The following is a 23,704-nucleotide window of genomic DNA, read 5'->3' as shown; positions in this document are numbered from 1 at the left end:
CTGTGTTGTGATTGTCTGCGTCTGGTTAAAAGTCTGAGGCCCTGTAGGCAAAGGCCAGTTCTAATTGATTTGGAATTTAGACTTGTCATTTAGGCACTTAATCCTTATTAAAAAGTACCCAAGGGGTATAGAATAGTTGTAGTAGTCAGGGAGAGGCGGCCATTACCAGGGTTTTAAGGAAAAAGGGAAGCTATGCATGCAGGTAGGGCAAACGAGCTAGTGCCCTTGCAGTTCTCTCGGGGGTCCACTTTTCTACAGGCCTTGCCCACCTGCTGACTCCGCCCCACGACCTACGCTTTAAGGATAGCCACTCCCACTGCAGTGCATTCCTCCATCCTAGGCACCGCCCAGGGCTCGTGGGACCGCCCCTTGCTCACACTTCTCCGAAGCCCAGCCCTCCTGGTCTTTCCCTGCCTCGGGAAGTCTCCTCCCTCTGCCCTCTCTGGTTCGACCTTTCCTGGCCAGGCTCCGCCCCCCGTCCCGCGGGCTCCTCCTCCCTAGAGGTCTGCTCCTATGACACTTCGGAGTCCTTTTGATGGGCGGGGTTTCCAGCGTTGGGGGGCGGGGCCTGGCGTGACGGGGTGGGGAGAAGGAGGAGAGGCGGTATTCCTTCCTTGGAATGCCGTCGGCGACCCCGCCCCAGCGCTCCGCCGTTGCTAGGTAACAAGCGCCGACGCTCGGACTTTCGGCCCGGTTCAGCCAATGAACGGGCACGCCATTGCTCAGTCGTGCGTCGCTGGGCGGTTACGTGTGGTGCGCGGGGGCGCGAGCTGCGTGTGGCGCGGGGCGGGGCGCGGCTGGTGCGCCTGAGGAGCGATGGCGGCGGCCTGAACTCACCTAGCACCCGCCGGGAGGACAGGCCTTGGTCAGGGTCGGCGTTCTGAGTGTGGACGGTATGCATGGGCCTCCGGGCTCGGACAGACGTTTCAGGGCAGGAGGGGCTAGGGAGTGCTGGCACCCAGGTTTGGTAACTACTGGTTGAGGGGACGCGGGGTGCGGGGTTGGCAGGTGGGGAGGGTCCGTGTCTGAGGCGGGGGCGCAGGTCGAGAGCCGAGGGGTGAATGGACGAGTCCGAGACGCCGAGCGGCCAAGTTGAAGGAAACTCGTGTGCGTGTTTTACATACGGACCGGGCTGAGGAGGGCAAGGGTGAGGGACAGTCCTGGGACAAGAGCTAGGGGGTGAGGCCTATGCGAAGATGGGGGGAGACTAGAAGGGCCAAAGGGGGAGCCTGGGGTGTGTGGAGGCGAAGCGATGAGAGGGGTTGAAGGCAAGACCGGGGGGGCGTTGGGGAGAGATGAGGATCTGGGGTTGGTTTTGGGGCCTCCTTGGATGGACTGTCTTGTCCATGGAAAGCAATAGTGTGAGACCAAGTCGGACAGTGTGGGTGAAGTGTTGTGCACTTGGCTCCTCTGCTCCTCATGGATCCTATTATTTCTTTTTTTGGGGGGGGGAGGGATTGAGTGGATTGGTGAGGGGAAGAAAGCATCATGAGCAATAGTAGCTACAATAATGAAAGGCAGTGTTGAGCCTCATTCACAAGCAGAGGGATGATTGGAACCTCAGATCCTCAAGTTCTTCCTTTTGATGGGAAAAAGAAAGTGGGCCCTCATGAAGGTGGGCTCTCATAAATACTTTTCCTCTTTTTTTTTTTGTTATGATTGTGTTTTATTTTCTCCACCTGCTTCTGGATACTTTATTCCACCGTGGCTCTTTTCCTGTGGTTGTGGTGTATATGGGACTGACTGACCACTTGGAATCGCTAATTCCACTTTTATGGAAGTTATATTGTCATATACAGAACTATGTTTAGGCCTGCTCTCCTTTTCTTATCGAAGTAAATTTATTTACATAAACTGCTCCTATTCAAAGTGTACATTTTATGAGTTCTGGCGTATATACATATTTGTGAAACCATTCGAACGTATGAAGCATTTCTGCCACTTCCAAAAGTTTTGTCTATTCTTTGCAATTCATCTCTCCTACCATACCTGTAATTGAGTTCACTTTATTAATATTTTGCAAGCCTCTTCCTCCACCAAACCGACATACACCCATGTTGTAAATTTGGGGAAGTTGGATTGTTACTCAATGATAATGCTCACTTTCACACCAGTAAATTTTCTTTTCTACTGACAGTCTGCCATGGAGCTGAAACATCTTGATTCTCTCTCCAATCTCAGGAAGAGTTAGGCCATTTCTATCCAGAGCGTTCTCTCTGTCTTCATTTTGTTCTAGAGTCTCAGCCAGGCTAACTCTTCAGAGGAACCTATTCTGTCCTGTGGTAGATCTTCATACTGGTTGAATCGTTGGCGGCCTGAACTCTTGGCATCAGAACTATGTAGAACCTATGTGTATAACACAGGACTTAGAAGAGGTTTCTAAACACTGGACCAAGAACTAGTTTATAATAGTTTTCATTCATACAAGATAGGAAGCAGAGCAACAAGGACAACATAGTAAGTTTTTTAAAAATGAAAGTAATTTTAAACTGAAATTATCTTTCCCATTTTTTGTGTGTGACAGTACTGTTTCACTGATTAATAGTGACAACAGATGTTAAGTTTTTTTAAAAATAGTCTTTTACCAAACAATAAAGAACAATGCTATTTTTAATTAAAATGTTAAATCTACTGGTTCATAAAATCCTGTAATTTAGATTGATGATGCTGTGATTGTTTCAAATGGAGAAAGCTTGCATTTCTTCCATAATTCTGTATAACTCTGGAAATCTGTACAGCACACATGCTTTCATAGTAATCATTTGCTATGTAATCCAGCTTTCCAAATTGCTTTCCAAAACAATCTGAAATTTGACTGGATTTTCATTGATGCATTTTCAAGTAGGCGGAGGAAGGAATTCAATTCTTATTTTATAGATGAGGAGTCATATTCAGAAGCTAGAGGTCATATAGGGATAGAGTGGCAAACTGAACTCATGTAATTTGCTTTCCCTCAAATTATCCGTGATTTGTTGGAGGAAGATTTGCAAGTAAAGGAGCAAAGGCTTGTGATGTATAGGAAGGGTTGTGATGACACAGAAGATCTTACTCCAACAAAAAGTTTTTTTTTTTTAATGATATGTAATTGTTCTGTGAATTAAAGAAACGTTAAGGGCATAAATAGGGATAGAGTTATGTTCAATACAATAACATGGCAACAGGTATACACAGAAACTTCATTATGTCATGAGAGTGGTAGGATGTGAAGTCACATGTTAGAGAGCTCTAGAAACTATCTATATTCTTGGCTGTACTGGAGAAGGAACTGGATTTGGTAAGCTTATTGTTTCCATACCAAATTCATTGAAATAATAGTACATTAAATGGATTTTGACTTGTGCTTTATAGCTCAGTTGTAGGTTTGAGAGGATGAAATATAGATGAAGATGTAGAGATAGAAACATGTTTAGGGTGCTGTGTGTAACCATTCTATCTGCTATGTGGTAGTAACTCTGCTAAGTGTTAGAAGAATACATTTTTTCATGTATCCATTTAGCAAATATTTTTTGTTCATAGAATCTGCCCTTATGATACATTTTATAGAATAACCAGATAAATAAGGAGGGACCTTATGAAGTCTCAGAGAGTTCTCAGACTAGTTGGGAGAGATCGATATGTGAAAAGATAGTTAAAATTTAGAAAGAGACAATGTGAAATACTTATCATAATGAGGCTATGACTTCTCTGTGTCTAGTTTTAGTTTCTCTTAATGTTCCAAAAACATATACAATAATCTATGTATCTCCACAGGTATTTAAAAATTAGCATGTCTAAAACATGTGCATTGTTTTTGTCCAGAAATTCTGTTTTTGCACTCTAGTGCCCTGTCTCAACTTAGACAAGGTCATTTTCCATTCTTTCTGCACCTTCATGTGAATTCAGTCAGAACAATCTTAATACATCCTTCTCTCTCATTTCTCTTTATCTCCATTTCCACTTCATCATTAAAGCTCTAGCTTAGTTCCTTCTCAGGTCTCATCTGATTTTTTATTTAAATAGTCTTCCTGCCTCAAAACTTGATCTTCTTTAGATCATTCCTAGAATGATCTTTCTAAAAATACAAATCTGATCACGGAACTTCTCTGCTTAACAACTTTGGCTCTTTATATGCCATAGGACAATATCCAAATTCCTTAATATGGCCTCATTTGGCCTCAGCTCACTTCTCCAGCTACTCCCTTACTCTGATGTGCTAGCTTGAATAAATTGTTCACAGTTCCCTAGCAAACATGTTACTTTATTGAGCCTTGATATCTTTCAATAGCTGCTTCCTGTACTAGGAATATCTTTTCTTTGCCCAGTGAACTTTCTTATCCATTAGGATCAGTTTCATCTTTGTTATCCTCCTACAGCAGCAACCACGGGTGCACCTATAGGAATCCCTGCTTAAAAGGCAGTCACTGTGTGTTACAAAGGTTCATTTGAGAGTCCACTCAGATAAGCAGATGCCAGTAAGAGGCAGAAGTGATGGATGGAGAGAGGGTAAGTTGTGACCATATCTGGATACACCTTTTGTCTGAGGCATAGAAAAGCCGAGAAGATGTGAATTGAGCTCTAGACTGGTAGGCTATTAAGTGGTTTTTCCCTCTTTTTCATACCTTTGAGATTTAATCAGGTATTTTTACTTCCATTTGTTTCTCTTATATCAATAATCAGCCCCCCCCCCTTTTTTTTTTTTTGCCTAGCCAGAGCCTTTGTAGGGAGAGATAAACCTCAGGACTTTGAAAGGTCATTTTGGACTCTTACTTCCTGATAAAGATATTGCAAGTTAGTGGCTGCCCTACCTCCTCCTTTCTGCCTCTCCCAGGGCAAAGGTTCCTAAGTGAGGCTGAGCTGTTTCCTGCTTTGTGTCATCTGCAGTTGTGAGGTTGGTTGACACCTTTGCTGTGTGCCTGTAAAGGTGAATGCCTGGTCATGGCTATTTGTGGATCTGAGATCAGCTTCTTCTCCTTTTTACCCTGTGGTTGAGCCTGAAGGCAAGTCTGGAAAGAGAGAGGCATCTATTCCTTTTATTTTTGGGAATTTGTTAAAGGAGGAAAGGAAAGAGGGTAGTGGTTTTGTCCTTTTCTCTGTCTTGTAATCTTTGCCAGGAAAGCTATGTATAGGATATGGCCTTTTATTTTTTTAAAGTAAGTAAATACAATTTAGGTTAAATACTGACTTGGATTCTGAGGTGCTGATTCCAGTGTGGCTCTTCTCTTAGAGGTACCTATAGTAGTAGGCACCCCAGGTATACTGCAAGGGAGAAACAACTTGTTAAAATTTGGAGGAAGTTTAGTTTTGGACATGCTAAGGCCTTATTTTGCTGGGATTGGATGCTTGGCCTTTCTTCAATTACTGGTGTGAGGTAGATACATCAGAACAGGTTATCTCTCTCCTCTTAGTTAGAGATATTCTCAAACATAGTAGAAAGAAGGAGAAAAGAAACATAGTTAGCAGAATACCTGCTTTACACTTGGAGTGCTATGTAAGTTATTTAATTCTTAAAAACTAATGATCATTTCATTGGAAATTTATTCATGAGAAAACTAAGGTTCAGATCTGTGAAGTGATTTATTTATAGTCAGAGATAGAAGACAGTGGACTGAGGTTTAAACGTTTGAGGGATTCCAGAGCTCAAGCTTTACCTAATACTTTGTGTTATTCTTGTTGGATTACTGATTTCTACTTGTTTGCAGTTCTCAAGTGAGGTATGATGGAGAAAATACAAACAGTAATATTCTTCTATTAGTCAGGCTCCATGCAGGTGGCAGATGGCTCAAGTTGGCTTTGAGAAGAGTTTAATTAAACTTTTATTAAATCAATCATATTTACAAAGGTATGGACAGTGCACAGTGTTATATACTGGGTATAGTATCCCAGGCCTAAGAGGGAGTAGTAACGGAGAGAGGAAGGTTCTTAGTACTTAACTTTTGACTTTGCCCTCCTTAAGCTATGCCTACTTGGAACCTGTAGTACTTGGGAATGTGGCTAAGTACTTTTTGCAGTGCAATTTTTGCAGTGCTGTTGATAGCTACTGCTCTCTTTATGATCATGTTTGATGGTTTATAGGAAAGCATGCCTGAAAGACTAAGCATCCATTCTGTGGATTTTTCTCCTCTTTACATCTCCTCCTCTATTACTCTTCTTGGTGAGTGGCAGAGTGGCAGAGTGGTAGGCTGGAGAAATGGTGGTAGATGTAAACTTCCCTCTATCTTTCTCTCACATTTATCTAAATTTGCATCCATTCTTTATTACTGTTTTCCTCCTTTCTCAGAGATGGTGGATATCTTTTGGTCTTATACTAATCCTTACACTTTAGTTTTCTGTCAGTTATCCCTGTCTTATTTATCTGTAACCTTACTTTCTTGAGGCTTTTTTTTTTGGGGGGTCTGGTCGTGAGGCCTGAACTCTGGGCCTGGGCGCTGTCCCTCAGCTCTTCAGCTCAAGGCTAGCGCTCTACCACTTGAGCCACAGCACCACTTCCGGCTTTTTTCTTTTTGCTTATGTGGTACTGAGGCATTGAACCCAGGGCCTCATGCATGCAAGGCAAGCGCTCTACCACTGAGCCACCTTCTTAGCCCTGAGGCTTATTTTAATACTTGACAAAACCCTTCAGGCTTGCCATACAAAAACAAAAACATGAAAACTCTTGACCCCATTCTGGTTTCTTTAAGCTATCTTATTTCCTGTTTGTCCTCCCCTCCCTCCCCCCTCCCCATTACTGAATTTCCTGAAGTACTGAATTCCCAGATTGTAGTTGGTTTACTTTTTAGCTAATTACTTTCCTAAATTTATCCCCAACTTTTTTTTTCTTCTTTTCAGAACTGGGATTTGAATTCAGTACCTCTTGCTTGCTAGGCTGTGATAATACCACAGAGTCATGCTTCCACATTTTTTAAAAATAAGAAACTGTTGAAAAGGCTAAAAAAATTGTCAATTGTCATCTTTCTACATCACCTTCTCTTTCTACCTGGCCTATTTTTAAAGGCACATCTAGTCTTTGTCTCTAGGACATCAATAGATAAAATGCAGGTTCCTTAGTATTCCTTAGTATAGGTAATTGTGTTTATAACCTTTACCTGTATTTACTCACCAACTCAATATTGTGTCTCCTCTCTAAATACTGATTGTCACATTAAACATGTAATTGTTTTTCTAGTTGTATTCTTTCCCATTGCCGTATTTTTGTTTGTACTGTTTTTAATGTGAAGAAAGTCTTTTCCTTTGCCGTCTTAAGTAACTAGTATCACAGAGTGTTCCCCTATATTCTCTCACATTATCTTGTCAGAGCCAGTTGCTGACTGACTTTTATAAAGATTTCTATTTATGAAGTTGGTTCGAGTTTATGTTTATATGCTTGCCCTCCAACTTTTTTTTCCCTTTCCTTTAAACCTGTCTGTTTCTGCTTAAGGTTATGGTATCTGGTACTTTATCAGTATGGATATACTTTGAGTTAATCACTGAGTAAGTTAGGCTTACTCTTTAAGACAGTCTTTCCCAGAGTGTTACCTGTCCTACATATTTTCTTCAGCACAGTAGTTTTTTTCTTTTTTAATCTTCCTGTAGTTGTGATTTGGTAATTCTGAGAGGCTATGTGGACTAAAAGGGGTATTGGTTAATATAACCTTAGGACAAACTGTAGGACTGGTGTCAGATTTCTGGGTTCCTTTATCCTGTTTGGAGCATAAAGAGGAAGAACAACTGAACCACGTGATTCCTGTGAAGGTTTTATGTCCTTGAGAGACAATACTGTTAAAGAGATGATAGGTGTGATAGGAAAGGAACTATGGGCTAGGCCTGGGGCAGTGTTTGCCTGTTAATACAAACATTAAAAAAATACTTATTGAGTCCCTAGTTATTACTCTAAATACTGGGGATACAATAGTGAATAAGGTATAAACCCTCTCTTTAAATAGCAGATTTTTTTAGTGGCAAGATAGATAAATAGACCATTTTATATGGTGGAAACTGTTAAGAAAGTAGGATTAGGAAGTGAGAGTGGAGGTGGGAAGATGAGTTGTGAAGATAAAATTGTTAAGTGTGGTCTCTGGAGAGTTGTTGTGTAAAAAGGACTGAACCGTGAGAACAATGAGGAGAACAGGACAACTTTCCTACAGAGAGAACAAAAAATACTAAGGAAGAATGGTGTGATTGTGTGACTAGGTATGTGTGAGACTGATAGGAGCGCCTACAGATCATTATACAGGCTCCTGCCTGCCAAGGTAAGGAACTGGGATTACTAGTGTGATAGTAAATCACTAGAGGGTGTTCAGCAGAGAAGAGATGAGTTATAATTTATATTAAAATATTACTCTGGTTACTGCATGGAGAGAATAAACTTTCAGGCAGGTAAGAATGGAAGCACATGTACCTGTAATCCCATTACTTCAGAGGCTGAAGCTGGAGAATCATGAGTGTAAGGTTAGCTTGGGTTGTGAGATCTTGTTTCAAACAACCACAAAAATACCTTAAAACAAAAGTGGAAGTATAGAGACCAGATTGGAAGCTATTGGAGTAGATCAGATTGGTATTTTAAAAAATTATTTTTACTTTTTTTTTAAAGGCAAATCTTACTGTGTAACCAGGCTGGCCTCAAACATACTATGTAACCCAACCTGGCCTTGCACTTTAAGTCTTCATCTCCTTGGTACTTGTTTTAAGGATAGTGATAACAAGATTTGCTGATGAACTGGATGTTGAAAGGAAAAAAAAGAAAGCCAGGATGAATCTCATGCTTCTGGTATAAGCATATAAGTGAATGTTGGTATTACCAAGATAGAAAGGCTGGGGGAGAAATCAGGTGTTTTGTTTTAGATGTATACAGGTCACATGCTGGCTCTTTCTGTGTATCTGTGCATGAAAGTGTATGGAGTTTTCAGTTGAATAGTAGGACTAAGTTTTTCTACTAGTGTGTTGAGAGAGGTAAGCTTCTGTTATCCCTTCCATTTTCTCTTTTTGAATTAGATTTGCAAGTCTGGACTGGGCAGTGATCTCTGGGCTTGCTACTCCACTCTGGTATAATCTCTGGCTCTATGGACAACTACTGGCTCCTACAGACCGGATGAAGCAGACTGGAGGCACAAGTGGAGAAAGCCCCCAGCTGGCATATCCTCCAAGTATAGCCCTTTGGCTGCTGGCCCTGCCCAGCCTGCCTCATGGAGAGGATGAACTGGCTGAGCAGACTGGCTTCCCGGGGCCCTGGCCACCGTGTACCTCAAGGGGCCAGTCTACAGACCCCTGTCATGGCTGATCCTGAGACCTGCCTCATGGTATTTAAGAATCACTGGTCTCAGGTAGGTACTGTGTGCTAAAATGTCCAGTTCACCAGCCACCTGAGTAATCCTAACATTCTAGTTTCTGTGTTTTGATCATTTCATGTAGTCACCTATATTCCTTCCATCTTCTGTTTTTTTTTTTTTTTTCTTTTCTATAGGTGGTAAGAATCTTGGAGCGGCGAGGCCCTCGGGCAGCTCCTGGAGGTGCTGATGATCTCAGTGCTGTGCGCAACCATACGTATCAAATGTTAACTCTGCTGGCAGAGGATCGCCCAGTCTCTTCAGCTCCTACTGGCCCTGGGCCCCTGCTGGAGTTTGCTCTGCGCGAGGATCTGCTAACCCGTGTGCTGGCATGGCAGCTCCAATGGGATGAGCTTGGGGATGGGGTTGAGGAACGACGGGCTGAGCAATTGAAACTATTTGAGATGTTAGTGAGCGAGGCTCGCCAGCCGCTGTTGCGGCATGGACCAGTTCGCGAGGCTCTGCTCACCCTGTTGGATGCCTGTGGCCGCCCTGTGCCTAGTAGCCCGGCACTGGATGAAAGCTTGGTGTTACTTCTCAGCCAGCTGTGTGTTTGCGTGGCCCGGGAGCCTTCGTTGCTTGAGTTCTTCCTGCAGTCACCTCCTGAACCTGGAGCTGCCCCACGTCTTCTCCTCTTTTCTCGTCTTGTCCCTTTTGTCCATCGAGAGGGCACCCTGGGCCAACAGGCTCGTGATGCCCTACTGTTGCTCATGGCTCTATCAGCTGGGAGCCCGACTGTGGGCCGCTACATCGCAGATCACTCTTACTTCTGCCCGGTTAGCATCCTCTAGGATGGAGGGGAGGGTATGGCATGTGGACACTGTATAGCACTTCCTTATGCAGGAGATGTGGAAAGGCAAAGTATCAAGGCCCCTAGGTTTGAGAGCAGCTTCCTGGAATGGGGATGAAGCATGGGCCTAGATGATAGGCAGGTACTAAGGTTCTGTTTGAACTAGTGTTCCAGATGAAGTCCTGACACACTGAGTATCTTAATACCTGCTTTGGTAGTAGCTCTTATTTCTACTCCTATCAAATCTCTGGATGGGAGATATCCCATCCTACTCTTTATATTGTCTGAGCCTTTGCTGATCTTCCCTAGGTGCTGGCCACAGGGCTAAGTGCCCTGTATTCTTCACTGCCCCGAAAGATTGAGGTTCCAGGGGATGACTGGCACTGCCTCCGACGGGAAGACTGGTTAGGAGTGCCAGCTCTTGCACTCTTTATGAGTTCCCTAGAGTTCTGCAATGCAGTTATTCAGGTAAGACTGGGGTTTCTAGGAAGTATGATCCTTGATCATTCTGGAAAGATGGGGTGAAAGAGGTACCGTTCGTTGGAGTTGTGGTATCTTATGGGTGGGATATCTATCTGTGTTACACCATTTGACTCCCTTCTGGACAGTGTTTTCATAATCGCTTTTTTTCTCTTTCACATTGGTATAGGTGGCTCACCCCCTGGTGCAGAAGCAGCTGGTTGATTATATCCATAATGGATTCCTGGTGCCTGTGATGGGCCCTGCCTTGCACAAGGTGAGGGATAAGGTGGCAAAGCATATCAGGAACTAGAGTGTGGATGGTGATTTCAGTGAAAGGACCAACCTGGGAGGCAGGGGGTGGGGTACTGTTTCTTCTTTTCCTTCCTGCTCCTTGTTATTCCTTAGAATCAAGGGAAAATGACTCAGTGCATATATAAGGAAGCCCTAAGTTTCCACGCTTTCCCTTCCCTTCATCCAGACCTCCGTGGAGGAGATGATTGCCAGCACCGCCTATCTGGAACTTTTCCTACGGAGTATCTCAGAACCTGCCTTGCTCCGTACCTTCCTGCGATTCCTGTTGTTACACCGGCATGACACCCACACCATTCTTGACACCCTTGTTGCCCGTATTGGCAGCAACTCTCGGGTATGGCTCTTACCTCTGTCCTGGCTTACCTGGATGAGCCGTCTCTCTCTAACCTTTGTTACTGGAGGATATTCCTGCCCTTTTTTGCTTTTTTTCTCTGACACTCATTTCAAAATTAGGTGGTATTTTCTAACATTGAAAATTTGACCATTTTGGCTGTAGGACTTAATATATTCCTGTTTTTCTAGAACACAGTGACTCTTTCTAGGTGACTTTGACTGCTTACTTTGGCTATAGGATTTGCACTTGTGCAATGCTTGAAATATAACAGTGCCCTGAGGTTCTCTGAAACTGTTTATCACTATGTGGCCTGCTGTGGGTGACTGGAGATTTGAGTTTTGTGTCTTTTTTGAGAGATAATCTAGCTGTTCCAAATATGCTTGCCTTTTTTACTTTTTGGATTTGCTGCATTTGAACTATAACTGGGAGCCCATGGTCATCTACCTGTCTACTTAGATTCCTTTCTCTTACATGTGACCTACTGTTGGCTGGTACTGGGATATAATGATATGCATCATCACTAATCCCTGGAAATTACTTTACGGATAAGGTAGACAAGCAAACATGCTAATAAAATAATTGAAAATTGTGGCTAGCATTAGGAAACAAAATATGCTTAGAAAACAATAAGGTGAGCCAGGTGCCAGAGGCTCTTACCTATAATCCTAGCTCTTTAGGGGGTTGAGATCTGAGAACCTTGGTTGGGAGCAGAGCCAGCCCAGGTGGAAAAGTCTTGAGAATCTTTTTTTCCAAATAACCACCAAAAAGCCAGAAGTGGAGGTGGTCAAGGAAGACCTCAGAGGATGTGGCATTGGGTTGAGACATATAGGATATGAACAGCTGACAGACAGTATCAAACGGAAGAAGAATCTAGGCAGAAGGAACAGCAAGAGAGAAAATAGGGCAAGGGGTTAATGTATTTTAGAAAATGAAAAAACTAGAAGTGTTGTTAGCAAGGGAGAAAGGGGATGAAATGAAGGTTGAGAGATAGGAAAGATTCACATTATACATGGACTTGTATACCAGGGTAAGATGTTTAGATTGTAATCCATTGAAACATATATAAGGTGTGGAAGAAATCAGTTATCAGGTAATAAAGATCCAAAGGCTTTCTAGGGTAAAGTTAGCTATATACTTTATGGAATGTATTTTGGCTCTGAAGCCACTTTTGTTTGCTTCCTTTATTACAAATAGCTGGAAATTTCCTGAATCCTCATGTTTAAAATAGAAGTTCTTTGATTATTAAGAGTTCTGGAGAAGCCAGGTGTAGTGGTCCTTGCCGTAATCCCGGCCCTGAGAAGACTGCATAGCAGGAGGATTGAGAGTTTGAGGCCAGCCTGGGCTACATAGTGAGATTGTGTCTCAACAAAGAAAAACAAAATGAAAAAAATGTTGTGCAAAAACTCTTCTAGAAGTAAGCTACCTACTAGTGAGTTCTTGGATATCTGTGTTTTAAAGAATGGTAATGTAGCTGGGACACCTTTAATTCTAGCCAGCCCAGGCAGGAAAGTCCGTGAATCTCCAATAAATCACCAGAAAACTGGAAGTGGTGCTGTGGCTCAAGTGGTAGAGCGCTTGCGTTAAGCTGAAGAGCTGAGAGGCAGCGCCAGGCCCAGAGTTCAAACCCCATGATCAAAAAAAAAAAAAAAAAAAAAAAAGAATTGTAATGTAAAACTGTCTAGGATTAGACCTACATTTCTGAACCAGGTATATATTCAGAGTTATCTATGAGGAAGACAGCAGCATCAGATTCTAAACATAATTCTTGAATTATGTTGTCTTTCTGGCCTAGATATGTGTGTGTGTGTATATATATATATTTTTTTCATGTATATGTATATTTTTTCATGTGTATTTTAAAAATGTTCCCCAGAGTACTCAAAGTATTTATGATAGATGTTCTTGGTTAAAATTTATTGGTGTAAACTACTAGGGAATGGATATCAAAAAAGTTTTATTTCTCATCCTGAAATTAGGCTTCCATCTTATGTTTGTTTAGCCCCATGGAATGCCCTATTCATGTTTAGAAATATGATTTATTTTCTTCTTCAGGTTCATCCTGTACCACTTTGGGATTTTATCTATTCTTTATCTCAATTTTACCCTAATTCCCTTCATTGTCTTTGGTCCTTAGCCAGTCTGCCTGCTTGCCTGCCTGCCTGTCTTCTCTCCTTCCCTCCTTCCCTCCCTTCCTCCCTCCTTCCCTTCCTTTCTTCCTCCCTCCCTCCCTCCCTCCCTTCCTTCCTTCCTTCCTTCCTTCCTTCCTTCCTTCCTTCCTTCCTTCCTTCCTTCCTTCCTTCCTTCCTTCCTTCTTTCCTTCTTTCCTCTCTCTCTCTCGCTTTCTTTTTTGGTCTGAGACTGGGACTCAGACTTGGTGTGTGACACTTTTCCTTATTGGCTGGTACCTCCAACACCCTTAGCACTTATTTCTATTAGTCTCATTTGAGCCCTTCATTTTAGGAACCTTTTGGGGGGAGTTTTTTCTTGGTTCCTAGTTCTTAGGTGAAGAATCAGATCTCTTCTGACTACAGGTGCTCATATCTTCCATTTTTGGGTCCACTTTTTGCTTTAGTTATTTTTTGGCTAAGTTCTTGTATTTTTCCTAGGGCCTGCTTTGGACTCTGACCCATCTATCTGTCTTCTTGTAGCTGGATTTACAGATGTGTGCTGCCATCATTGTTGAGATGGAATCTGCCTAACATTTGCTTGGACTAGTCCTCCTGATTTCCACCACTGAGTAGCTGGGAATAACGGCATGCATCACCATGCCAGTTTCGGATTTGTTATCATGTTACTTGGGAGTACATATTTGGGTTGTTGGCAGAATTAATTTCTTTGTAGTTGTGAAACTCAGATTGCCATTTTCATGTTATGAAAGTCATACTCATCTATTAGAGTCAACCAAATCTTGACTCTTGACTTCTTCCATCTTCAAAGCTAGCAATGATATGTCAAGTGTTTGTGGTATTTCAAAGTTCTCTTCTCTCTGTCTCTTTGTTTCTGTGCCTGCCTGTAGCTCTCTTTCTCTCTCCCTCCCTTTTTCTCTCTCAATTGGTTTCTCTCTGTGCTGGGGATCAAACCCACAGTCTTTTGTGTGCTAGACAAGTACTCACATAGCCTCTCTTCTTTTTGACCCAGCTGTAAAAGTTTCTATGCTTCTGAGGACACATGTTGTTTGACTGGATTTACCTAGATAATATGAGTTAATCTTCCTATCTTGAATTCCATAATTTTTTTTTCAGTGCTGAGGCTTGAGTCCATGGCCTCATGCATTCTACCACTGATACACATCCCCCCCAAAACAAAACAAAACAAAACACCAGACCCACAAAGTATTTTTCCCCCATTGTTTGTGGGGCCTGAATTTAGGACCTGGGTTGCTGTCCTTGAACTCTTTCACTCAAAGCTAGTGCTCTACCACTTTGAGCCACAGCACCACTTCCAGTTTTCTGGTGGTTAATGGAGGTAACAGTCTCATGTACTTTCCTACCTGGGCTGGCTTCGAACCACAATCCTCAGATCTTAACCTCCTGAGTAGCTAGGATTATAGTCACAAGCCACTGGTGCCTAGCTTACTAAATCTGTATTTTAATCACATCTACAAAATCTCTGCTGTTGTGTAGGGCAAAATGTTCACAGGTTCTGGAAATGAAGATGTGGCCATCTTTGAAGAAAAAAACTCTCCTACTTTTCATTGAATCAGTTTTCTTTTATTGCTAGTTAAAACTATCATTTAGGATAAGCTTCTTGAACATCCATGCTATCCAAAATGTAAAGTGTTGTCTCACCTTTTCTCCTACTCTGTGGTTATTATTTTTTTTATAGTCACTTAACAAATAATTAACACATAGACTGTATACTCATTAGTATAGACTGATACTCATTAGTTGTCTTGAGGGAGCTCAGGGTGTCTGATGTGCTTGCCATAGGGAAGTACAGAGAAAATGCTGTTGGGATTCAGAGATGAGGGGCAGTTTACATGTGAGCTTTTGACATAGCCAGAGATGAATAAACCTGCCTTTTCTAAAACAAAAGGTTCTCATTGCTCTGGACCCACCTATTTTTTCCTTTTCCTGTTAGCTGCCCTTGAGTTTTTCTGAGAAGCCCTGGGGTTGGAGAGGTGACTCAGACTCCATACTCACAGCTCCACCCTCTTCCCAGTTGGGATTCTTCCAGGTTCCTTCTGGTTCCTTATTGGTAGGCATTTAGTGTGGTTATAGTACTTTTTAACAGGCATTTACTTAGTTATCATGATGCTATTGTTTCCTGTTAGTCATTCACTTAGAGTATTTCTTAGTTTCTCTTTTCTTAGTGTCTCATTGGCACACTGCTGGAGTATCAGCAGACAGGTAAACATAGCCAGAGTGTCTGCTGATATGTCTATAGTCTATAGAAGTCCATTGTTTCTGAAGCATAGATCATTTCTATCTGTGAATTGTGAAGCCCACAAAGATATGTGATCAGCTAGTTAATAGCTTCAATGATTTTTATGTTCCTTGACCTGCATATATTTGTTCTAGTAGTGGTTGGTTGGCCATGGGGCTGGGGAAGGGGGTTTCTATTTAGTAAGCAGTTTGGAGGGGAAAAAAGCTCTTATTATGACTCTCTTCTCCACCCTCAGCTCTGCATGGTCTCTTTGAGTCTCTTCAGGACCCTCCTGAACCTCAGCTGTGAGGATGTCTTACTGCAGCTGGTTCTCAGGTACCAGGGGATGGGGGCTGAGGGATGGCCAACCCTCAGGGCCTTGTGTTTTGCTGGGGTGATGGGCTACATTGACATTGCTTGAGTATCCTCTTGCATCCTGGCTTAGCCATTTAGTTTCATTGGCTGGTTGTTCTAAGTACTGTCCTTCCTTCCTCATCCATCCCATGTCTCCTTTCTGCTGTCTTTCCCAGGTATCTTGTTCCGTGTAACCATGTGATGTTGAGCCAGAAGCCAGCTGTGCGTGATGTGGATCTTTATGGACGAGCAGCTGACAAGTTTCTCTCCCTAATCCCACGCTGTTGTCGGCACCATGCCCCTAGCCCACCTCATCCAGAGCATGCCTCATGGGCACGAGGTGGGCCTAGCAGAGAGGCAGGGAAAAGGGAGGACATCACGGGTATGGCCTAGGTTCTGGGGCAGCCTAGCAAGAAGGCAGGGCTAGGGTGAGGGGAGGGAAGTTGTCATGATTGACATTTCTTTGGGGAGATTGATGAGAAATTTGCGGGAAGGATTCTTAACTTCCCAAAAGAAATTTAGGGTGGACTTCTGGGAAAATCTGTTCCTCTTCATTTAGGCCTATCCTCTTCCTTTTGCATTTTTTTTTTTTGTGGGGGGGTTGTGTTCATGGAGAAAGGAGGTTATGAATTAGAAAGAAGTTAATTTGGAGGTTGGAGGGGCATCTATTTAAATACGTTCCAAGTTTCTGCTTCTTTATTGCCTTCTCTCCTAATCTCTATAGGTATCATATCTCATCTTTTGGGCCTCTGTCTCCTTAATCCTATTTGATTTTTTTTTTTTTCCCCTCTGAAGGCCCTGGAAGCCCAAGTGTTGATTCCTCTTCTGTGGTGACAGTTCCTCGGCCCTCCACACCATCCCGCCTGGCTTTCTTCCTTCGGCAGCAGAGTCTGAGTGGCTCTGAGTCCCCAGGCCCAGTCCCTCGCTCACCAGGGCTTTCTGCATCCCCATCCTCTAGCCCTGGCAGACGGCCCTGCCCTACGGAGGAGCCTGGTGAGCTGGAAGATAATTACCTGGAGTATCTGCGTGAGGCACGCCGTGGTGTGGACCGCTGTGTCCGAGCCTGCCGTACCTGGTCTGCCCCCTATGATGGCGAGCGGCCCCCTCCTGAGCCCAATTCTCTTGGCTCCCGGACTAAGAAACGCAGCCTCTTGACTGAGGAGGACAGGGACAATGTGGGGAAAGGGGAGGAGGAAGAGCTGGGGAGTAGGGGGCTCACTGCAGGTGTAGGGGAGGGCCCTGGCCACCTACCCCCACCCCAGCTCAATGGTGTGCCAGGACCATGGCCTGAAGGGGCCAAGAAAGTTCGTCTGGTACCACGACTGGCCCCGCAGGAGGGAGCTGGGGAACTGCTAGAGGGTACCTCCGAGGGCATGACGGGACTAGAGAGCTTTGGGCAAGAGCTCCAGGAGCTGGAAGTAGCACTGAGCAATGGTGGAGCTGGCTCTGAAGTCCCCCTAGAGCCTCCCCTACCTCTTGAGGAGGAGGAGGCCTACGAGAGCTTTACCAGTCCCCCTGAGCCCCCTGGCCCCTTCCTCAGCAGCCCTTTGCGGACTTTCAACCAGCTGCCAAGCCAGCCCTTCACTGGTAAGCTCCTCAGCCTAGGCCTTCTCTTTTGTGTACTTGCATGTTCTTGATAATGTTTGTGCTGATTTCTGAGACTTCTTGGCTATGTCATTTGTGTACTTGCCTAGCCCTCATCTACTTTGCCTGGGTCCCTTCCACATTCATATCATACCATAGTTGTGTTCTCCTGCTTGTCTCTGTCATCTATGCTTGTGCTGGTTTGAGTATTATGTCTGAGCTATGTTCGTCTGTCCCGTATGCATGTTCCTCCTCTTACCCCTAGCATGGCCATTTCCTGGGATTTATAATTGGTATCACACTCTATCTGAACCATATGGAAGACATAGTGTCTTCCATTCTATGTGAGAGGCACCTGTCTGTGTAATTCTTACCAGTATGTATGGAGTACTAGGTATGGCATCTTCTGTCAGCTCTCTTATGGTCTAGTGTCATCTCTAGTAGATGTCTTTTCTGCCTAGTTCTTCCTCCTCTGCCTTTCCAAGAAGGGCCCAATTTCATCTTTCTCCTGTCCACTGTCCTTATACTTTCTTGGTTGCCATGACCATCCAATAAAACTGTTTCGGGATTGTGATTAGTAGTAAAGAAGAAGCAGCGTGGGTGAGATTGTTGTTGTTGTTGCACTACTGAGGCTTGAACTCTCAGGGCCTTATGTTCTTGCTTTTTCTTTTTGCTCAAGTCTGGCACATTCTACCACTTAAGCCACACCTCGACTTCCAGTTTTTTTCTGGTTAATTGAAGAGTCTCTTGGCCATTTCAGCCTGGGCTGTCTTTGAACTACTATCTGCAGATCTGAGCCTCCTGAGTAGTTAGTATTACCAGTGCAAGCTACCAGTGCCTGGATGGGATAGTGTTTTGAAAGCAAATGACGAAGCCTGGCCCTAAGCTCACTAGAACCCTTTTGGGTTCTCCAGGATGTTCCTGGAGCAGCTAGACCTGTGAGTTGTTGGACTAGCTCTTCTTTGTTTTTGTTTAGAGCCATGCTAGCCTTTCTCTTGCTCTAATCCACACTCTGTGCATGGAAAAACAACCAAAATAACTCTGGGAGGCACTGTAGTGGCTAAAGCCCAAACTATAGGCTTTTAGTTAGATATTACTTAAGTTAGCCTCCCACCTCTTGCTGTTGATTCCTCTAAATCACTTACTATAATATAACACATTGTGAGAACTCAACGAATGGTAGCTTTTCACTATCATTACCCTCTACTGGTCACACTATCTTCTAGTTGTTTGTAGTCAAGTTTTTATGCCTTGATCAGTTTGTGGCCTGACAGGGCCTGTGAAATGCTGACTATCCTACTTGTAGCAAGGCTTCTGATTTTGATTGCTTTTCTTACAGGCTGTAGAAAAGAAATACCTTTTTTCATTTATTTAGCTACAATTTTGTTTCTTTCTGGTCAATACCACTAGGAAGTGGTGTGCAGATTTTCCCACAGACTTGAAGTAGTAATTTAAGTTTGTTATTTTTCTTCTTTGTAAACTCATGTGAGGGTTTTGAATTGGCTCTTACAAGATACTCCCAGGAAAGAAGAGGTAAGGGAATAACAAGACTATATGTTGTTACCTTAGGACCTTGTTAAACTAGAGTTATTGTTGAGCTAAGGCCAGTCATGGGGCACATTGAACAGCTATTCTAAGAACTTTTTCAAAACTCACCACCTTTTACACCTCATTGTTCTCTCTCCATTTGTTGATATGTTCTCTTTCCTCCAGAAATCCCTGATCAGAAAGTCTGTGGTGGTTCTAGAGCTGGTGATAAGTGTTTATTGAGGTCATTTCTCTTAGTATGTAATGCCGATCCCTTCTCTTACCTTCTCTCCCACTGAAAAGTCTTACAAATAAGTTTATTGTGCCCCTGAGCCATGCTACACTTTTACTTTCTTCTTAGCTCCTAAAAGACAGAGCTGATGTCTTTTCTGGTTCCTTAAAGATTTATCCCCTAACTTTAAATAGAAACTTTCTTTTCATTATTTTTGCTACATTATTATTATTTTTTCTTCTGACCAAATTTAATGTTATTCAGCTTTATGTGAAACCTGATTCTGTGTTTTGGTCCTAGTCACTATCTCTGCCTATTCATTCTTCTGGTAAACCTAGTCAATAAAGCTTTTCAAAAATGAAGAATTATGTAACTTTTGGTTGTAATTCAAAACAACATTTGCCAGATCATAGGCTTAATATTTTACATTGATTTATATTGTTCCTCTTATGAGGTAGGTATATTTTCTTATTTTATCTAGTGGGAAAATAAAGATTGGAGAGCTTTTGCTTATTCAGTAATGTTACTAGTAAATTGAAATCTGAAGATCCTAAGATCTTTATACATATTCAGCTTAATGAGTATAAAGCTGTTGTCATCTGGACTCTTGTGAGTCCATTTGGTATCTGCCACATTATTTGCTCCAGAATAGGTAGCCATGAGATTTTTAAACATACATGTAATTTTCCTCTTGTGGGGGTCTCTTGTTTCTGGGAGGAATGCGTGCAGTGTGCATTGTGTTCAGGCCTTATATCCTTGTGCCCACCCCTCCCCAGGCCCCTTCATGGCTGTGCTCTTTGCCAAACTCGAGAACATGCTGCAGAACTCCGTCTATGTCAACTTCCTGCTGACGGGGCTGGTGGCCCAGCTGGCCTGTCACCCCCAGCCCCTGCTCCGCTCTTTCCTGCTCAACACCAACATGGTCTTCCAGCCCAGTGTCAAGTCCCTGCTGCAGGTGTGCGATGCATGCATGCATGGGTGCGTCTAGGCTCCATGGTGGGCCCAGCCCGCAGCTGGAGTGACCCTGGGTGGGCTGGGAACAGATCCATGGGGACTAGAAAGAAATGTGTCAGTCTAGAACCATCAGAAATGTCATAAGGTTGTGCTTCATAGGTGCTGGGCTCTGTGAAGAATAAGATTGAGAGCTTTGCGGCGTCCCAGGAGGACTTCCCAGCACTGCTATCTAAAGCCAAGAAGTACCTCATTGCCCGTGGCAAGTTGGACTGGGGTGAGGGTCCTACAGCAGGACCTGCCCCACGCCGCTCCGATTCCCTAGGTGAGGCTTCTATCCCACCACCCCCTTCCTGCCCTTCCTAGGTATCTTGTTAGCCCCGGTTAGTTGAAGTAAAACCTTAATTAAGGTGAAACTTCATGCCAGGGACTGGAGAGTTGTAGAAAACTGAGTTTTTATGTTTGTCCTAGATTTGAGTCAGAGGCTAGAATACAGTGCTGTCAATATTCCATCCCAATCAGTAGTATCAACAAAAATTGCTTTAGGACTTAGGGACTGACAAGGGGATCAGAATAGTCATTAGATTAAGACACTAAAAGTTTAATAGAGGCTGTGACATTTGACATGGCCCTTCAGATATAGGTAGTACTTAGACAAGGGAATGGGAGGTTCTTATTCTTTTGTTCAGGAGACATCCTGGACTGTTTAGTTGTAGCAGGGGATTTTAAAGACAGAAGAATAGCTAGAGGAAAGGCTGGATTTTGCTAGAAAAGAAGGTTCTCAGGAAATTGGTCTGGGTAAAAGATCTTTTCAGCAGGGGTAACCACTTAAGATTCTTAAATTTGTCAGTGGGAAGATAACTAAGCAAAAGTGAATTAGAGTTAGGGCAAGAGAAGTCAGGAAGAAGAGTCAGTGGGCTTCACAATGCATATATGTCTAGGGAAGGCTTGAATTAGAATAGTGGGAAGAAGGAAGCATTTGATAAGGTGGAAGCAAGTGTTGAAAGAACTTAGTGAGTGCTTGAGGGAAGAAGGAAGAATTAAGGCTGCCCCTGAAATTCATTTTTTGCATCATATGTATCTGAGCACTTGTATTGGTTGTTTTGGTATAGGGGACTCAGGATAATACAAGTGATGTGATCTCTGCCTTCAAAGAACTTAGAATCTGGAGAGTGACTGAAGAGATATAATAACAGAAGGAACAAGGTCCTACATGTAGTGCAAATAATAGGATCTAGAATACCAGATAGGGATTTCATATCTTTTTTTGTTTGTTTGTTAATCAAATCTGGGGGTGAAAATAGAGATGGAGAAGTGTGAGGGTTGGGAGGAGGAGTACCATAAGGGTTATTGCTCAGCTGTAAAGACTCTGCTTAAGTTCCTTATGGTCTAATACTGTGGCTCTTTCTTGCCTCTGTAGTTTTAGCCCTGGAGTCACCAGATGAGCCAAAAACTACAAAGAAAGATAAGATATAGTCTAAGCTCTTAAGCCCAGAAATGAATCCATGAGATAGAAGAATGAAAAGAAATTATTAAAGTTTAGTGAGATAGGGAATATAAAATAGTAAGTTAGTTGGAGGGTAAATCAGAGGTTCCCAGAGAGGTGAAGATAGTACAATTAAGCTAGAAAGGATGAAAAAAAAAGTAGAGTGCTGGGCACTGGTGGCTCAGTCCTGTAATCCTGGCTACTCAGGAGAGGCAGAGGATCACCATTTGAAGCTTGCTCAGGGGGAAAGTCCATGAAAATCTGTCTCCAAAATAAAAAAGTAAGGGTTGAGGGCATGGCTCAAGAGATCACAGTGCCAATTAAAGAGGCAAGCCAAGTGAGTGTGGTCCTGAGTTCAAACTCCAGTATTGCCAGAAAGAAAGAGGTGGAGGAAAAATGTAGGGATAGGGAATCTACAGGCATCTACAAACAGACATGAAGTGCTCATTGGGTTTTAAGTAGATAGATGTGAAATGACAAGTTAATGGATTTGTATAGCATTTCTATAGACATTTCTGTAGAGGTAGAGAACGTATCATGATCTAGAGGCTTGAGTCTAGTCTAGCTAGTGGTAATAGGTCTGGTCTAGAAATCTGCCTGAAAATTGGAGAGAGGACAGCTCATTTAAGTCTCAGCTGACACAGTATTGTCTGGCCACACCCAGTAGAAAGGAGGTATAGACAGGGACAGATGAACAGTGAGCTGGTAGTACAGAAAAACGGATCTTAGAGAAACAGTGGAGTATGACAAAAGTGAAATGGTTCTGGAACTATGATTGTGCATATGTGTAGCCCCTGTGAGTATTGGAAACATAGCAGATGTGGATCCAAGTGTTACAGGATAGATAGGGAAAGGTAGAAGTGGTTACTTCAGTTGTGGAGAGTAATAGGAATATTGCCAATGGAGAAGTCTCTTGTGTTAGAGTAGTGATTGGAAAGAGACTTCCTCAGAGTAAGAGGGTATGGAGAGGGAAGGACATAGCTAGAAATGAAGTGGCTCCAGTTTTGGCTGGTTAAAACAAGTTGGCTGAGGAGGTCTGGATAGAGTGGCAGAGGCTGGGCAGGCAGCATTTTGGTATCAGAAAGAACATATTCCCTCTCTTCAGTTATCTTCAGACAAGACAGAAAATGAACCGTGAGATTCTTTTCTGGTTCATCTTGTTTTTTTCCATCCTCTCAGAACCTGAGTGGAGAAGTCTAAGAACCTAGAGGGATGGGGGAATCTACTCACCCAGACTAAGGCAGTTTCCCTGATCCCAGCACCTTCTTGATACCCTTGTTTATTCCCAGTGAAGAGCCGGAGGCCATCCTTGGGGGAATTACTCCTGCGGCATGCACATAGTCCAACCAGGGCTCGACAGGCGGTACAGGTCCTTCAGCCTGGGCGAGACGGAGCAGGACTTGGACTAGGTGGGGGCTCCCCGGGGGCCTCCACTCCAGTTCTTCTTCCCCGGAGTGGAGCTCCTGAGCGCCAAGGTGAGGCTCTGCGAGTCAAGAACGCTGTCTACTGTGCCGTCATTTTCCCTGAGTTTCTCAAGGAATTGGCTGCTATCTCCCAGGCCCATGCTGTCACGTCGCCTTTTTTGTTGGATACTTCAGAGGAGGGATCAAGCCCTCTCATCTCAGGCTCTGGGCCCCTCAATCCTTAATTTTCTTCCATGGACAATCAGGGCCATAGGTGGCTTGGGCGAGGCCAGGTCGCAGGCTCCTTTGAATGTTTGGAGGCAGTGGCAAATGGACTTTTTAATTTATTTCAGATGAATGTTTTATGGAGAACTTGTTGCAATATGTATAAAAGGGAAATCTCTATTCTGTGCTCATTCTTCTTTCCCACCCTTTGTCTGTGGGGTGGGGCCCCCAAAAGGTTGTACATAGGTGGGGGAATCATTGGATATTTTCTCTCTCTCTGGTAGTAGCATTCATTGCTAGGGTTTCAAGATTTCCTTTTTTGCCCATAGAGGGTGTGAGGACTTGAAGCCTAGGGGGGAAAAAAAACCCTGGGGTCTCTCTGCCTTCCCTGGGCCCCAGAA

The 23,704-nt window shown here is 43.4% G+C and overlaps 1 protein-coding gene across 4 annotated transcripts; it reads left to right on the top strand.

Annotated features, from left to right (window-relative positions):
• The first annotated feature begins 806 nt into the window (after window positions 1–806).
• Window positions 807–23,483, top strand: Fhip1b (FHF complex subunit HOOK interacting protein 1B). 4 transcript variants are annotated; one of them, XM_070035180.1, is made up of 12 exons: window positions 807–893; window positions 8,947–9,275; window positions 9,416–10,054; window positions 10,378–10,536; window positions 10,718–10,804; window positions 11,009–11,176; window positions 15,798–15,877; window positions 16,072–16,235; window positions 16,691–17,482; window positions 20,015–20,193; window positions 20,352–20,514; window positions 22,965–23,483. In XM_070035180.1, the coding sequence occupies exons 2-12, from the start codon at window positions 9,138–9,140 to the stop codon at window positions 23,321–23,323; spliced, it is 2,928 nt and encodes a 975-aa protein (XP_069891281.1). In that variant the 5' UTR covers window positions 807–893; window positions 8,947–9,137; the 3' UTR covers window positions 23,324–23,483. The 4 variants fall into 4 exon arrangements, with proteins under 4 accessions (XP_069891281.1, XP_069891283.1, XP_069891280.1 ...); XM_070035182.1 differs by having other exon boundaries at window positions 16,072–16,277; window positions 16,691–16,888; XM_070035179.1 differs by having other exon boundaries at window positions 16,072–16,277.
• Window positions 23,484–23,704: the final 221 nt, after the last annotated feature.

This window comes from Dipodomys merriami, unplaced genomic scaffold (genome assembly GCF_024711535.1).
Source record: "Dipodomys merriami isolate MVZ:Mamm:240054 unplaced genomic scaffold, mDipMer1.0.p SCAF_25, whole genome shotgun sequence".
Lineage (NCBI taxonomy): Eukaryota > Metazoa > Chordata > Mammalia > Rodentia > Heteromyidae > Dipodomys > Dipodomys merriami.
Note: the sequence above shows the minus strand (reverse complement) of the source record. Positions and strands in the feature narration are given on the sequence as shown.

Excerpts from the sequence above, each read along its gene's own strand:
- Fhip1b (XM_070035179.1), top strand. The coding sequence starts at position 9,138 with ATGGAGAGGATGAACTGGCTGAGCAGACTGGCTTCCCGGGGCCCTGGC. Across the intron at positions 9,276-9,415 it reads TTAAGAATCACTGGTCTCAG|GTGGTAAGAATCTTGGAGCG; the intron begins GTAGGTACTGTG and ends TCTTTTCTATAG. Across the intron at positions 11,177-15,797 it reads GTATTGGCAGCAACTCTCGG|CTCTGCATGGTCTCTTTGAG; the intron begins GTATGGCTCTTA and ends CTCCACCCTCAG.